This window comes from Anguilla rostrata, chromosome 4 (assembly GCF_018555375.3).
Source record: "Anguilla rostrata isolate EN2019 chromosome 4, ASM1855537v3, whole genome shotgun sequence".
NCBI lineage: Eukaryota > Metazoa > Chordata > Actinopteri > Anguilliformes > Anguillidae > Anguilla > Anguilla rostrata.
This window is the reverse complement of record NC_057936.1, coordinates 6,491,202-6,507,291: the sequence shown is the minus strand read 5'-3', so window position 1 is coordinate 6,507,291 and position 16,090 is coordinate 6,491,202. Positions and strand designations below refer to the sequence as shown.

The window sequence follows — 16,090 nt, the reverse complement described above, 5'->3', positions numbered from 1 at the left end:
GCCGTATGTCTTACCCTCCCGTGTGTAACACACACTGCTACAGAATCTGGCGCCTCCACTGCTGGGGACACAAACCAGTCTGCTGTTGATTTCTTACAGTGCCTCCAATCCCAGTCAATTTCTTTTTTTTATTTTTTATTTTATTTTATTTTATATATAAAGTAGCTATTGAGAACTGTCCTGTATATAACAGTAATGTAGCAATAAATGTGCCATTTTTAATAACAGAATTATACCTTTTTTCAATGTCTGTCTTTTGAAACTTGTATACTTTAAAAAAAAAAAAAAAAAAAAAAAATTAATAAAAAAATAAAGGAAAACATTGTAATAAAGGTTTTACCATAACCTGAAAAGCAAGCTGTCCTCTTTTTAATGGCTCGCGACCTCTTGAGTGATGAGCGTTCCAGATGGTGAGCTGAGTTTTAACGCGTCTGCAAGCGCTGTGCCTTTCAGCCTCTCTTCGTTTTGGTGCTCGTCCAAACCGCTTTTCAGTTGCAAATGTGAATTGCAAATTTTTTTTTTTCTCCTCGCGTTGAAAGTTGGCAACAAGGTTAAAAGGCAGTGGTCTTAAACGACCTGGGGTTTGTCTCATTTTGATTTTGTCTGGGTAACTATGGGATAGGAGGTTTGTCCCTAAATGACAAGACTGTAGGGATCAGCTGGCCTGCACTGTACCCTAAAAAAAAGTGCACCTCTTCTATCATATACATTTGGACTGCCATACAATCCCAAGGGGACATGGTGTCAGCAGATTATTATATGCTGGCAGAGAAAATTGTCATCCGTTTGATTTTGATATAAAAGATCATACCAAATACACTGATTTTGGTTCACCAATTTTGGTTCACGTTACAATTTGGCTAACTCTGACCCTTGGCTGACTTGGCATCTGTTATTGGGTATATCACTGAATCTGGAGTACAATTGGAGAACGGGTTTGTACACATCTCACCATGGAAATATAACCATATTTATTTGTGCAGAGCAGTTAAATTGCACAAGGGATTGTGTTCCCATCTTTCCTACTCTCTTTCTAACCGTTGTCATTTTATTAAGAGAAATAATAACTTGGCGTTACACTCTCGCATGTAATACAGTAGAGAACAAAAAGGCCAAGACTAGGCTATGTACATCACTTTGCCGTTTCGCCGGACCCAGGATGGTTCTTAAAATGAAAGTGGATAAACTTAGATATAGGCAGGTCTTGTAAACAGAATGTGAAAGGCTCTGTATTAGGTGAGCCATAGTGTTGTTTTCTTTTCTGTCTGTGGAAGACGGGAATTCATTATACTGCCCGGTAGTGGAGATTTAGAGAATTTACATTCGGCATGTAAAAAAAAAAAAAAGAAGACAATTGCTTATAGCCTTTCAAAATTATGTAGTGTCATTAAATAACTTTATTTGTTACTTGCTATTTGTTATTGCTAAAATAAAATATAAACTTAGTACTTATTTTTGCAAGCGGTGATCTGCTCAGACTTCGCAGCTGCACTTTCTTGTATTAAAGAAAGGAGGTGAAAAGCTTGTCTGGATCTGCTGTTGGTCTAATGTTGATCTTGCACAGAGTGTGTCACTGGCATGTGAGGTGGGGTTTTTCTGTGTGCCAGCACATGTGGGCATAGAGGGAAATGAGGTAGTGGACTTTGAGAACTACCATGAGTCCAGCGGAATGGTAGAAAGATGTGTATAGTGTAGTCTTGGCCTTTTTTTGGTCTTTTCTCTGCTGGATTACCCGCCAGGGTGTAAATCAGTTTTTTTTTTTTTTGGCAGTGTGAAAATGTCCAGTAATCGGCAGTAATACGCTTTGCAGGGTTGAATGTAATAATAATAATAATAATAATAATACGTTTATTTATATAGCACCTTTCAAGAGCAGACGTTACAAAGTGCTTTACAATAAAATCAACAACATTGTACCATTAAAATGCGAAAAGAAGAAGAAAAGTAAACGGTAGTACCATCGACATGCATGTTCATGCCAGAGACTGCTCTATATACATTCCTATTTACGCTCTATGCACTGAACTGGCTCTATGATACCATCGGGATAGGACGTATTTCATTCAGGCGCTCCGGACAACTTTGAGAGGTCCTAGCGCAGCCATCTGTGCTCTCGCGCACGAAACAAGACAGAGGAAGGTCAGATTCGAAAATGCCAAACAAAATAATACAGTTGATTGGACCCAAATATGTTTCCATCTTGAAAACGTGGTGAGTTTTTTTTTTACAATATGATACTATGGAATACACAGTGTTGCTAAAATCGTTTATAGTATTTTATGTACAAGTGTATTAGAATTGTCCTTTTCGAAGTGTGAAGCTAGCTAGCTACTAACAGCTAGATCGCTGATGGCAAATATCTTAGGTTATTCATAGATTGTAATCGCTCTGGGTTTGATGTATTCTACAAAATCGCCTTGTCAAGTGAAAACATTTATTGTTCGCTAAATTAGTTATTTGGCCGGATATCAATGATTTCTAATTGAAGTCTGACTAACTATCAAACATTGATTTCTCACCGGGTCCAAATAACTCATGTACGATTTTCCAATATTTCCTCTAACAGGCGACTTTTGAAAAGACACACTCCAAGACGATTACAATACTTAATCAAATGATGATAACAGGCGTCAGATCGGAATAGGTCATAGGTAGTCGCTCTGTAGATAATTTCGTGCAGAACTGAACAGATTCAGTCATTTGTAGTAGCTTACTAGACAAGTGCGTGAAAGATGACTGCTAAAACGTGCACAAATGCTTGACACAGTTACAGTATTGTCGTGGCAATCAGATGTTGGCCATTTGTGTCTGTTTACCCCTTATCTAGAGTAAAGTATGAATGTTTACTTGTTATATTAAAGATTACTGTTTACTGTTACAATTGCTGCTGTTTAGCCTGCATTCCTATCGTAAACAGCAGTAGAACACCGTAGAAGTGTGTACTTATGCTAAATGGCAGTAGCTGTGACATAGTGTTCTTAGACTCCATAATGTATTATGAGGCTCAGTTTACTATTATAATTTTATCTTTATCTTGTGTGTGTGTGTGTGTGTGTGTGTGAGAGAGAGAGAGAGAGAGAGAGATACAAAAAAGACTGGGTCTATCGATCATACAGTACAGTACACTAATATGTTCGACAGTTAGTGTGTCAACTGTGTATGTCATTCATGTTTGCACTTCCTTTGAGGTATTTTTTTTATCCTCCCTTTTTGTCAAGGGTACCAACGATGGCAGGCTGGGGTGTGGTAGGCGGAGTGGCAGTGGTCCACTTCACAGACTGGAGGCTGATTCTGGACTATGTGCCCTATATCAATGGCAAGTTCAAGACAGATGATTAGCTGCTTGGCACACCTTACTGTCGAATGGTAAGTGGATGCTGGCAAACACGAATTTCAACAACAGTTAATTCCAGTGCCATATTTCCTTTAAATTCAATACAAAAATCAGTGGACAGCCAAAAAAATGGACCGTGCATTTCTGGCCAGTAGATGGCAGAACAGACCTTACAAAGAAGCAAAATGAATGCATCTTATGGTGCCAGCTCATGGGATGTGATAACTAGCAGCACTGTTAATGGTGTGATCATCATGTTCTCTTATGCTGATTAATGTCCTGTCTGTGTGCCTCTTTGCAGGATGGGCTTAGCCCTGGGTGGAGAGCTTGACCAGTTGATGTATGATGTTCTGACTCGCCACATCCTGTGGACTTGCACTGCATTGAATATCAATTTCTTTTTTTTTGTTGTTTCTGTGAATAAACCTTTCTTTTCCTATCTCTAAACCTGTCAGGTCTTTGTAATTACACAGCCACCAAACATTTGTATGTTTAACGTTTAACGTTCTTTAATATTATATTTTCCTTGAAAACCCGCAAGATTTAGATGCAAATTTGAAATTAAGCCATTGGCTTGTTATTTTGGTCTGTATTTACTACCAAGAACATCTACGTACTCTTTCTGTGCAGGCACAAATATTTTGAAAACTATCAAGTGATTGCTCCTTAAATCCATCAGCAAAGAGATCCAAAATTTACGGGAACTTTTTCACTGTTTCTGCTATTGCAAGTTATCATTGGACAACATAAATTAATTTGTAAAATTTTACAAAGTTGGTTATGTATATCTAACCTGAGTGCAGACACTGCAGTAGAATAGCTGACTCTAAATTCTGTTAATAACAGCCACTTTAACTCAGTTTTTCTCACACTTAACAAAGGTGTATCTCGCACAATGTTTTTGAAATTAAACTGCAGCTGCCACTCAAGAAATAAAGGTACAGATTTCAGTTGCACACATATGATATGTTAAAATTTTGCTCATATCTCTGCTTGGTGTATAATTCCAACTGTGGAATTTAAACATCCGCATTGTGCCAAAATATTGTGTGGTAATCCAAACAGTGCTACAAGTTAAAATGATGAAAATAAATTGATAATATTACACATTCAGACGCGATTGTTTAGAAACATACAAGACTAATTGGACAAATAAATGTTAACGTGATGTTCCTATCTTGGATATTTACATTCTTATCCTTAAGACAAATTACGTTTAGTGCATATTTTCAGGTACACTACTCAAAAAACGTCCAGTGCATTAGTGTTATTGCCTACGTTGTGGTACGTAAATGTAGTCAGCGCTGGCACAATTCGGTGTTGCCTGGGAAACCCTATGGCAAGCCCTGTCTAGTGTTCTTTGTTAATCCTGCGAAGTACGCACGCCGTACCTTCCGGGGCCCCCCTCCCTTCTCTGTCTATCACCAGTCCGTTTTTATCTGGCACCGTTTTTCTGCACTACTTACATGCGACGACGGTGTCCTTCGTTTCTCTCATCGAAGGGGGAGGGGAATAAGAGAGGGAAGGGGAGAAGGGATTAAAACACGCCGAAAGGGAGAATTCGAAATACTATGCGAGATGGACAAAAACGAGTAAGTACCGTCGTGCGAATAACAATTAATGCAATATACCAATTTATATCTTAACAATTGAAGTCCTCACCAACCTGTATCCTTCGCCGGTTTTAAAGTGTGTGCTATCGCGGTAAAGACTTGTGTGTCAGAAAGCTTTTCGCAGGTCTCTCCTGCTGTCGTCTTTGACTGCAAATGAGCCGGAGAATAGGCTACACAATGTGCGCCTCTTATAAAATATAAGGGAGATTATTTGATTTCAAATATCATATATCACCGCTTGCTTAAAATGATTACATTTTGAGAAACTGTTTCATCACCGAAAAGTATTAAATAAGGAGGCGGACCTAATTTCTATCATCTATCCCCTTCTTGTACTGCTGAAACGAACAATAAAAATAGATAACTGACATTGCATCTCGTTGTGTTATCCATAATTATAGCAATATAACAAAAACAAACAAGCATAATATGTCCCTTTGCTAGTGTACATCAATGTAATTCATGCAATGTGCATATTATGTATGCGTGCAGACAGTTATTTTGATTCGTGGATTTGCTTTATTCGTGTAATTGGTCAAGTTACGTGCTTTGTTGCTATGACAAGACAGCAGCTCTAAATTTTGCTTATAGTGTCGTCTCATTTAGCAAATTTTGCTTTCCCTATCATTATTTGACCTCTGGTATTAAATGAAAACTTTGAGGTTTTGTCGTAGTAAACGTTACAGAACATCATTTGTTTTTAACGTCCACATTTTCCTACCTTTGACAATGCCAGTCTTCTAGTTAGCTAGCCAGCTAACGTTAATGTTATCTACACTCTTAAAATGTGCAATAGCACTGAGTGTTCATTTTCGGGCAAATCTTAGGCTGTTTCACATTGCCTGGGTATCGCAACCCATTTTATGCAGTTATTTTATAGATTCGTGACATGATCGTGGCCCTTTATGGATTAATGTAAAGTATCATACATTAGACATAACTCGGCTTTTAAACGCATTACACTGTATTTGGAGTCCAGCGGAGGTATCCTTCTTTGCCCCCGTGAGACAGGCAGGTAGTGATGTGGCAAAAACGGCGGAGCGATCTGCTCGGCGACAAAGAGATGTGATATTGGAAAGAAAGATCAGAGAAATAGTGAGGGGGGAGCAAGACAATTATGTCGACGCGATGAACGAAATCTTAGCATAAGGCGTTTTCAAAGTATTTTTTGAAAACAAAATTAATAAATACAACCCATCAAACCTCTTAGAGACAGTATCGCTTTAATAAAGAAGCGTCTTCACTTCGGCGGATAAAACCCGGGAGAACCATGGAAAGGAAAAGGTGGGAGTGCTTGGCTCTCCCCAAGGGCTGGAAAAGGGAAGAAGTGACCAGAAAGTCGGGTTTGTCTGCGGGGAAAAGCGATGTCTATTATTTTAGGTACTGAGAGAAGAGGAGAGGGTGTTATCGTGCAGATTTCTGGGTAGTATTGGATAGGGGGTCGGGGCTGGATGGGGATTTGGGATGTAGCTAGCAAACGTAGCAAGTTAGCAAGGGGAGGGGGATTTAGACCAAAGTTGGAGTGCTATATAGTTTGCAACTAACTGGCTAGCTACCTGTAGCGTTGGTTACTTTGTAACACTGATCGCTTAATTGTACGTGCTGGATTAACAATGTAACAAGCTTGCTTCTCTGCGAGCGACGTAGCCAGGCTATGGATTGCAGCAGCCTCTTGCTAGCTAGGGAGCTAGCCAGTTAGTTCTAGATCGCTAGGTAATGTAAACTAAAAAGGCGTAACTTGGCGGGATGGCATACCTGCCATTCCAGTAATTGTTTGTTTATGCTGCTATGGTTGTTGGCAAACTAACCTGCGTTGTTCGAAAAGGAAATTATTTGTAAGGAGGGTGGGTATTTACGTTTTTATTGACTTCACGTGCTCAAGCTAACCATGCTCAGGAAACGACACGCGCTGTTCTTTTTTTTAGCAGAAGCGAGGAAGAGGAGGAGGAGCAGAGGCGAGGAAGGGGGGAGGCGGGTCGTGTGTATAGTTTGTGGTACCGTATTATCTTATTTTATTTACCATGCTGTGCTGTGGTGCACGGAAAATGCATTCAGTTGTACAGTTAGGTGGTGAATTGGACGCTAGCAAGATAAAAAATTTGAGCGAAGTTCATGACTAAAGACTTATGCATGTTGTATGCAAGCACGACGTCTCATTGTTTTGTCAACCACACAGTATTACTGTTCGAGGATCGCACGCGCCATTGTGTCATATATACAGCTGGCAGTTTTGCAACTACTAACTCATTCAATTTAATTAAGCGCCGTTAAAGTTACATTTAAAATGTGTGTTTGCGTCGTGGATATCAATTCGTAGAGATTTTTTATTTTTTACGACACAAAGTGCTCGGGGGAGTTAGCTTGCTTGCTTTGGCTTTGTGACAGTTTGCCATGACTGAATTGTCCCTTGCGGAAGAACAACGTTTCTTTGTGTGTAACTACAGTAAGAGTGCAAAAGTTCCGTTGCTCTGTGTCCATTTCTATGGCGCCTTGTAAATCTGATCACGGGTCGTCAGTTGTATAGAATGTCTGCATAAATATGTCCTTCCTTTCGCGGCAGTTAAATTCATGCCTTTTACACAGGTTACATGCTGTTCTGAGTGTGTTTATACTGAGAATTATTGCTTAAAAAAAAAAAAAAAGGTCTGAGGTAATGTAGTGTTTTGTTGTAGATGATGGGTCTGGATCAAGAAGTAACCAAATTTTTATTTTCCCATGGTGAATGTGACTTAATAAATAAATAAATGAAATGCAGGCACAAACAGTCTTATGTTGTGAACAAAGTACAGCTGTGAGTAGTTTCCAGGCTGGTACTTGGTTGACCAGGTTCGCTGCAAGAAGTACGTATTGTTGGTTGTAAAGTATGTTTGGCAGTACTGTGAACGAGAAACTATGCTGTAAGAAACTAAGTGTCTGAACCGTTCAGACTTGAAATGTCATTAACTAATATCATGACACGTAAAGAAAAGGGTTTGCCCTGGTTGCTAAATTCTCTGGCTGTCTCACCATCCCCTACTACGGTGAACTAAACGCCTCCCTCTGAGTGTCAGTCGATGTACATTTGACAATACAAATGGATGTTTTAACCAGACGGGTGCCACAATATGTATTGATTATGGTTGGGGTGAACCCCTCCCCCTTTTTTTCATTAACAGACTGATAAGTTTTTGGAGTTCCATGAAAGGCTAAAACATTAAGGCAGTCTGAGTTCGTGGCTACGGTCGTTAGCGTCTTTATGTGATTGATACGGTAAAATTGCGACAAATAATGTATCAACCCACCACTCCTGGATTGCGCTGTCTTGATAGGCTTCATACAATTGCTCGTTCATTCTACATTTTGTGACGGGTGGACGGATGTTGTTGTTGATTAGTTTCTGGTCTTCGGTTCATTTCTCATTGCCTCAAGACGGCTGACTTTGAGAATCACAGGACTGGCGCGCGCATGCGATTGTGCTCACGTGTGATGTTTGTGTTTCTTCACTGAAGTGCGTGGGGGGCTTGCGTGTCTCCCCTCAGTTCTGTTGCGCCGATCCGCCTTTTTTATGTTTGCATGTGTGTGTGCGCATTGTGTCCTCTCTGTCTTTTCGACAGAAAGCAAGTGGTGGGTATATGAATGCAAAAAAAGAAAGAAAAAAAAAGAAATAAACAAATGGCCGATAAATCATTTGTGTTTGAGAGTAGTGGGCCTCTGCTTTGAATGCTTTATCAGCTGATCCCCTACACCACAGCCCCCCCCCCCTCCCTCCCCCCCTCCCTCCCCAAAATAACACAAATGAAAATGGGTAAAAGTTTGGTAATCTGTACCGTTTCCCTTCGCCCCTTCCCAGCCCCACTGGCAAGAAGTTCCGGAGCAAGCCCCAGCTGGCCCGTTACCTGGGCAACTCCATGGACCTCAGCTCCTTTGACTTTCGCACGGGGAAGATGCTGATGAGCAAACTCAACAAGAACCGACAGAGGCTACGCTATGACAATAACAACCAAAACAAGGTTTGTAGGTTGCTTTTTTAAAAATGTATTCATTTTTTTAGTTTTTGTTTTTTTTTGCAGCATTTATGACATCACAAATTAGTTTTTTTGTTAAATCTGTTTTTATCTGTGTAAATTTGTGGTATTTTGAAAATACTTATTACAAAAAGCAGTTTACAGGACTAATTCAGTGACTGACCTAGCTAGCTACTGAATATCATGTGGCTAACATTAACGGGAATGTCCAAACAACCTTGCATGGTTTTGTCGATATTGTAACTTGAAATGTGACACTACTGGTTGGTCTATGAAGGCTTAAGAGTAGTAGTGGCCAAATGGCAGTTGGCCTACGGAAAAATTGCCCAGAGCACAAACATGTCAAGAAGAGGAGTGGCAATGGAGGGCCCAGATGGGAAGAGGCAGCCATGTTGTATAGTCAAATCAAATCAGTTTTATTTACATAGTGCTTTTTACAGAAAACTGTCTCAAAGACACTTTACAGAGTGGCAGAAAAGAGCAAAAAACAGAGCATAGAACCAGGCCTGAAGCCCCAAATTGTGAGCACGAGGTAAAAGGAAAAAAAAAAAAAAACTCCTTGCGGGAAGAAAAACCCTCAAACGGAGTTGAGAAAAAACTCCCGGATGGGATGAAATCTCGGGAAAACCAATTTATAGAGGGGGAGCCCATTCTCTACTGGCCAGCCTGGTATAACGTAGTGGAAGAGTAACAGAAATATAATTAGGGATTTTATCGCAGCAAAAAAAAGAATGGGTTGAGCATGTTACAGTTGAGGTAATCAACCAACCGAGTATTTGAAGTCCAGATTGTTTAGTAAGGATAGTGGAGTTTATAGGGGCAGGGTAATGTAGTGCAGTGCTTGGCACAGTTAGAGGTGCCAGTGGGCATGGGCAGCAGGCTTAGCGGTAGTGAGACAGTGTTATGCAGTGTGACTGGGGTCACGCTCTTGACATGCTCCTCTGTCTTTGCTCCGAAGGGCAAGCCGGACCTGAACACATCGCTGCCAGTGCGGCAGACGGCCTCCATCTTCAAACAGCCTGTCACCAAGGTTACCAATCACCCCAGCAACAAGGTGAAGACGGACCCTCAGAAAGCCATCGACCAGCCCAGACAGGTAAAGGCCTCGCATGGCGCATTTCTTTCTTTTTTTTTATCACGCTGAGAATTTGCAACACAGCTGAAAGCTTAATTCCGTAATTTTAAACTTAATTTTACTGTAGTTGTAGATTTATTGTGAATAGGAGCACCCGTGTCATATGTGGTCAGTCTTAGTAGCCTGGGGTCCGGACTTTGGACTGTCGGCCTCCAGGTGACCTCTTAGCCGGTCGGTGCACCCCGTGTGTTCCTGCTCGTTGGTTGGTTGGTTGCGTGTAGGCCTCATGGTCCCAGCTGTGGCTGCACGCTTCCTTTTGATTTCTCTGTGCCTCCAGCTCTTCTGGGAGAAGAAGCTGAGCGGCCTGAATGCTTTCGACATCGCGGAGGAGCTGGTGAAGACCATGGATCTGCCCAAGGGCCTCCAGGGTGAGCCAAAATGGCTGAGGCCTCCGGGAGGGTCTTGTTCTTTTACATTACATTACATTAAGTTACAGGCATTTAGCAGACGCTCTTATCCAGAGTGACTTACACAACTTTTTACATAGCATTTACTTCTCATCCATTTATACAGCTGGATATATACTGAAGTAATGCAGGTTAAGTACCTTGCTCAGTGATACAACAGCAGTGTCCTATCTGGGAATTGATCCTGTGACCTTTAGGCTACAAGACCAATACCATACCCATAATACTGCACTGCCGCCATTTTATGTTCCTACATTAAGCCTTCTCGTTTCAAATAAGCACATCTCCTGCTTTACTACTGCATTCTGTTGCTCAGGCTGATGGACACACTGTCTAGAAAGCGTGCGTTTGTAAGAAACATGTTCTGCTGAAATTATTGATTTGGTGTATGCTATAGAGGAGGTGGAGGAAGTGAATGATTCTCAGCAAAATCAGCTACATGTAATTTAAGTCTTTGATTGGATCTAAAGAGTCTTCACACTGTACTTACTGGTTCTAGAGTACCTATGATTGGACACCCCTGCTCCCCTGTTTTTTTTCATTTGCCACCTTTAGACTACTCGCCACCACCAGCTCTTACCTCTAGACCATATTGCTTGGCACTGCATACTGCACAGATTTATAAGTAACTGGTGAAATAGAGCAAAATAAAGGAACACTCCTGCAAGAAATCAACGGGAGTTAGGGGAAACGGTTGTAATCAGTACGATTCAGTTTCCTCCCCGAGTATACAGGGGCATTTTTCTTTGAGTCTCTGAAGTATGTCTCTCTCTCCCTCCCTCCACTCTCCCTTCTTTCCCTTTTTTCCCATCTCCCTCCCTTCCATCCTTCCTCCTCCCCTCCTTCCCTTCCTCCCTTCCGCCTTCCCTCCCTCCCTCTCCCTCCTTCTCTCTCACCCCTAACCCTCCCTCCCTCTTTCCCTCTCTCCCTCCCTCCCTCCCTCCCAGGTGTTGGCCCTGGATGCACAGATAAGACCCTGCTGTCGGCCATCGCCAGCGCCCTGCACACCAGCGCCGCCCCCATCACCGGCCAGCTGTCGGCCGCGGTGGAGAAGAACCCGGGGGTGTGGCTCAACACGTCCCAGCCCCTCTGCAAGGCCTTCATCGTCACCGACGAGGACATCAGGTACGGGCCCGCAGTCTGACGACCGTGAACTGGGCTTTAGAACGCCGCCGTGGTTACCGTCGCCGTAGGAGACCCAGAGAGGAGCTCCGACCAATCACGGAGCACGTCGGTCAGAAGAAACGTTTTCTAAATCTCGCAGTCCCAGCTTTTATTTCTACGCATTGTATTCAGGATGACATTGGCTCTCCTGCCACTCTCGTGTGAAGTATTCACTGATGGGGCATCATGATTTGCACTGTGCCTTGTATGTATTAAAAATTTCAGTTGTGTGTTTCTGATGTTTTAAAATCTTAGGTCTCCTTTGCTTGGTGGTTGAAAACATCACACTCTCTGAAATATTGACAAACACTCTTGTAGAATGTAGTCGTGTATCTTTGATTTTGATGATTGTAAATGAGCTATGCTCTTGTCTTCCCTGAAGTTCGGACCACTGTCCTGCTTGTTTAAATTAAAAGGGGACATTTTCAGTGTCTTGTTCATCCTTTCTGTGTTTGCCACTTCAGGAAGCAGGAGGAGCTGGTGTACAGTGTGAGGAAGAGGTTGGAGGAGGCGCTGATGGCTGACATGTTGGCTCACGTGGAAGAAGCTTCCAGCGATGGGGACTGCAAGGAGGAGGGGAACGACAACGATGACATGGAGGCGGTATAGCAGAGGTACAGCTCTCGGCACGGTCCAACTCCGGAGCACACTTTCAGAATCCAGTCCTTGTTTTACGGTGTGCTTCAGCACCAGTGGCATAATTAAGCCTTCGATTGGCTGGAAAATCCACATACCTTTTTCGCAGGACCGTAACGTATCTGCTGATTGAAAGGAAAGTGCACATACCTGCTTACAGGAATTCAGTTTGACGGTCCTGCTCTGGAGAATCTGGAAAGGGAACGTAGTTTGTGTGAGCTGATTGGATGAAACGAGATTTAGGCTGCATCCTATTTCAGGTTAGAGCTTCAGTCGTCACCTACAGTTGGAACTCCACCTACTCAAAATATTGATTATCAGAAATGGAACCTGATCATTGGTTCATTACCATAGCACATCCCCAGAAGCTGAGCAGACTTGGTCTCACTTTCCAGTGGTCAGCCTGTTCAGGTGCATAATGTAGTCAGATTATTAGCCTGAGAAGTGAGGCCAGGAAGTGTACAGAAGAGGTAAAGTACAGAGAAACGAGGAAGTATACCAGGCCGGTATATCAGGAGTCCGAGCATTAAAACTGATGGAAGGTTGGTTGTCTCTGCTAGGGAACATGGATTTCACCCAGGGCATTTATCCCCTTCATCCTAACGAGAATACCATTATATTTTGGCTAGGGAATATGAAAGAAAGTTTAGTGAAAGTGTTTTTTACAGTCAAGCCCGTTGCAAGCAGGTGTGTCCCCCCTCCCTCCCTACTGTAGATGCAGTGTGTTGTGTGTTAGACCTGGTAAGGAGCAGGGGGTTGTAGTCATTCCATTTGCCTGCTCGTAGGTCCAGATTAAATCACTGCTAGGTAATCCTAATATATCATGTATGCCATTACAGAACAAGATGTCCCATGGAAACTAAGGCTACGTCTCTCGTTCCATGTAAGTTATTTTTGTCTGAAATACATTTTTCTTCTTGCTTCTTTTTCTTCTTCCTTCTTTCTTTAAGTGATTTAGTTAATGAACTGAGAGCTTGCATATGCAGCTCTTTGTCTGTAGTGTGGAGATAATGAGGATCTTGCTCATGACGGTGTGTTTTCTGTCCCGTAGGGTTAGGGGGCGCTGTAGAGCAGCCTGGAACATGGGAGTCCCCTCATGCCTTCACCAGACCCTGATGCTGGACCCTTTTATGAGCCCCCCCCCCAAAAAAAACTGCCTTCCTCATCCTTTTCCTCTGTCCCCAAAGGATCCCTGGCGGACTCCGCCCTGACCCCAGCACAGCTTGTGAACTTCTGGCTTCACTGCTAGGAAAAACACTTGCTACAATCCTCAATCAAATTGATTAGTAGTGGAAAACACACACATGCAGACACACACACACACACCCACGCACACACGTTGTTAACGGTGCAAAGAAATGGGAGAGAAGTTACAGTCGGTTTTCAAATCCATCGTTGTTGTTTTTTTAAATTTCTTGTGTTTTATACACATCTGTTTTTATGGACGTTGGTAGGGTATGCTAAAGATGGAGATTTTTTAACAGTTCATCTTTCATTTCATTGGGAACCTCCTTAACTTGAATGCAAGAAAGAAAAATGAATATTAGAAGTATAAAGGATTAATTTCCCACATTGGAGGACCGCAGTGTAATTTACATAGCATAGCATTGCATGGTGCATAGCATTCTTTCTCCTAGCCTCATCAGTTTTACATACAGGGTAAGAAACCCTCCTGGGGTAGCCATCAGACCTGGATCAAATACATATTTGTTTTGGATTCAGATACTTTTCTGCGCTTTACTGAGCTTGTCTGGTGTATTGGAACCAATGAAATACTCTCAGAAAGTGCAAACCCCACCACCTGGTCCTACTGGCAGGCTCAGTTACACCAGGCAAGATCAATAGAGCAGAGAAAAGTATTTGAATCCAAAGGAAATGCGTAAACACTGGATTTGTATGCCACTCTTTAATGTATGTGGGAAAAATCTTTGATAAAGTTTGTGAAGGTATATGGATGGAGATGTGCACAGTGCCACTTAAACCTTTAGCTTTTATGGATTTATTGGATAAAGGTGGCTTTCCTAGTGGGCTCTGGTACAAGTACGTGCATGTTGGAAATGCGTGTTTTTATTTAGCTATTTTTAACAATGCCATTTCCACACTGGGGTAATCCGTTTAAATCAGTTCGTTCCCTGGTATTGCCCAGAGCAAAGATAATTTTGTCGAGGATCGTCTTGCAGTGTCAGAACGTTACAGGAAGTGTTGTGTGTGTGGTATTACTCTCACACGGACTCCCCAGTCCACTCAGACCTTATTAGCTGCTATGCAACCATGCTGCACAATCTGTCCTTATCCCCACGTTCCCCTCGACGGTCGCGTTGTGGTCGTAACTGGGTCATGACTTTGCTGGACAATTGATCGCTTCTCAGTTACAGACGGCCCTAACTTATTCCCGCGGGTGCAGAGCTGCCCAGGTCGCGCGGCGCCGCCCCAGGTGTTGTGTCGTACAGCTAGGAACGCTTTGTTCGTGGAACGGTGCTAACTGGAGTCCGTTGTTTCCAGTTCGAGGATATTCCTTTTTTGTCAATTCATGTCCTACCTTTAAGTAAACACTTTGTATAAATGATTTATGCCATTGCCAATGCTGCCTACCCCCCACCAGCTCTCTCTTTTTTTTCCTGTAGTGCAGTATGTTTGGTAGCAGATCGCGATGCCGCATCAACTTTGTTAAATGGCGTAGGCAAGACGTGGAAATGTTTCACATGATCCCAGAGTGAAGTGACCGTATAGACACGATCAGACAACTGAGGTCCTCCACTAAATTAGTGAAGCACATCACTTCTGTTTTAACCTTTTGGTGAGAGTGAAATTGTAAGGTTCAATTTCTTTTGAATAGATGTTCTACAAACTCCTTCTTGCAAAAAACAATTTATTTTTTTAAGGATACAAGTGTGGTGCTTGAAGAATTTCAGCGGATGGTAATTATGCTTTTTTGCAAGAAGTAGTGTGAGGACTTATCTTTTAATTGCACACAAAGAAATTCAACCAGGAGTGCAAATGTTCTCTATTCAAACTGTTTTGTGACATTAGAGAAGTTAAAACAAGCTTGCAGTTTGATTTCACTAGAGAATGTAAAACACAGTTTGTGTTCAACATCAGCAAGCCAATTTACCTTTTATAAAATTGACAAGTAACTGATTAAAATGTCTGTGTATATCTTCAGAGTATGCCTTTTTTGTGTGTTGGTCTTGTTCAGTTGATTATGATGTGATACTTGTCTTACGTTTCATGGCCTCATTCATATTGCTAGTTCCAAATTTGAACATTTGATTGAAGCAACTGCTCTAGTAGTTAACACTCTGGGAAGCCTGCTGTGTGCAGTTTTTCACCCAGTTTAATTTTAACTTTATTTTAGCTGAACGATATTTACATAATGGCAAACTATGCTAGAAGCCCCTGACAGAATCCTTTAAATGGCTGTTGTATGCACATGCATAAAAACTCTGGTTAGCACAGATGTCCTTAGGAAGTTAAGGAAGTATAAAAACGCTTGTAACGCATTCTTTTATGAGTTAATAAGTCCACTTTAGCCACTTCAAATCGAATTGTTTCAATTACAAACTTAAGGACTTAGTGAGCTCTCGGCTCGGCCACGGGTATCGGATCGTGATTTCCTTCTATTTATTCGTTACAGTAAACAACACTGAACTTCAGTTGACATGGCTTTCATAAAAAAAAAGTGTTGATTTAGTATTTATTCAACTAAAGTGATTTGTTTGGCTTGTGTTATGTTACTACTAAGGTGGCTATCATGACGGTGTGGCTAGTTTGCTGGCTTGCCACCATCTGCAAACTTG

General features: G+C 41.9%; 2 protein-coding genes across 8 annotated transcripts; both read left to right on the top strand.

Moving 5' to 3' along the window:
• The first annotated feature begins 2,041 nt into the window (after positions 1 to 2,041).
• On the top strand, positions 2,042 to 3,781 carry LOC135252335 (cytochrome b-c1 complex subunit 10-like). The gene is made up of 3 exons (XM_064330310.1): positions 2,042 to 2,211; positions 3,219 to 3,366; positions 3,636 to 3,781. Exons 1-2 carry the CDS (start codon positions 2,153 to 2,155, stop codon positions 3,337 to 3,339), a joined length of 180 nt encoding a protein of 59 aa, XP_064186380.1. The 5' UTR covers positions 2,042 to 2,152; the 3' UTR covers positions 3,340 to 3,366; positions 3,636 to 3,781.
• A 996-nt stretch (positions 3,782 to 4,777) lies between these two features.
• Positions 4,778 to 15,455, top strand: mbd3b (methyl-CpG binding domain protein 3b). 7 transcript variants are annotated; one of them, XM_064330303.1, is made up of 9 exons: positions 5,983 to 6,327; positions 6,873 to 6,941; positions 8,777 to 8,936; positions 9,910 to 10,047; positions 10,364 to 10,454; positions 11,441 to 11,618; positions 12,122 to 12,271; positions 13,133 to 13,176; positions 13,345 to 15,455. In XM_064330303.1, exons 1-7 carry the CDS (start codon positions 6,218 to 6,220, stop codon positions 12,264 to 12,266), a joined length of 891 nt encoding a protein of 296 aa, XP_064186373.1. In that variant the 5' UTR covers positions 5,983 to 6,217; the 3' UTR covers positions 12,267 to 12,271; positions 13,133 to 13,176; positions 13,345 to 15,455. The 7 variants fall into 7 exon arrangements, with proteins under 7 accessions (XP_064186378.1, XP_064186373.1, XP_064186376.1 ...); XM_064330306.1 differs by having other exon boundaries at positions 5,986 to 6,231; positions 6,876 to 6,941; XM_064330305.1 differs by having other exon boundaries at positions 5,986 to 6,231.
• Positions 15,456 to 16,090: the final 635 nt, after the last annotated feature.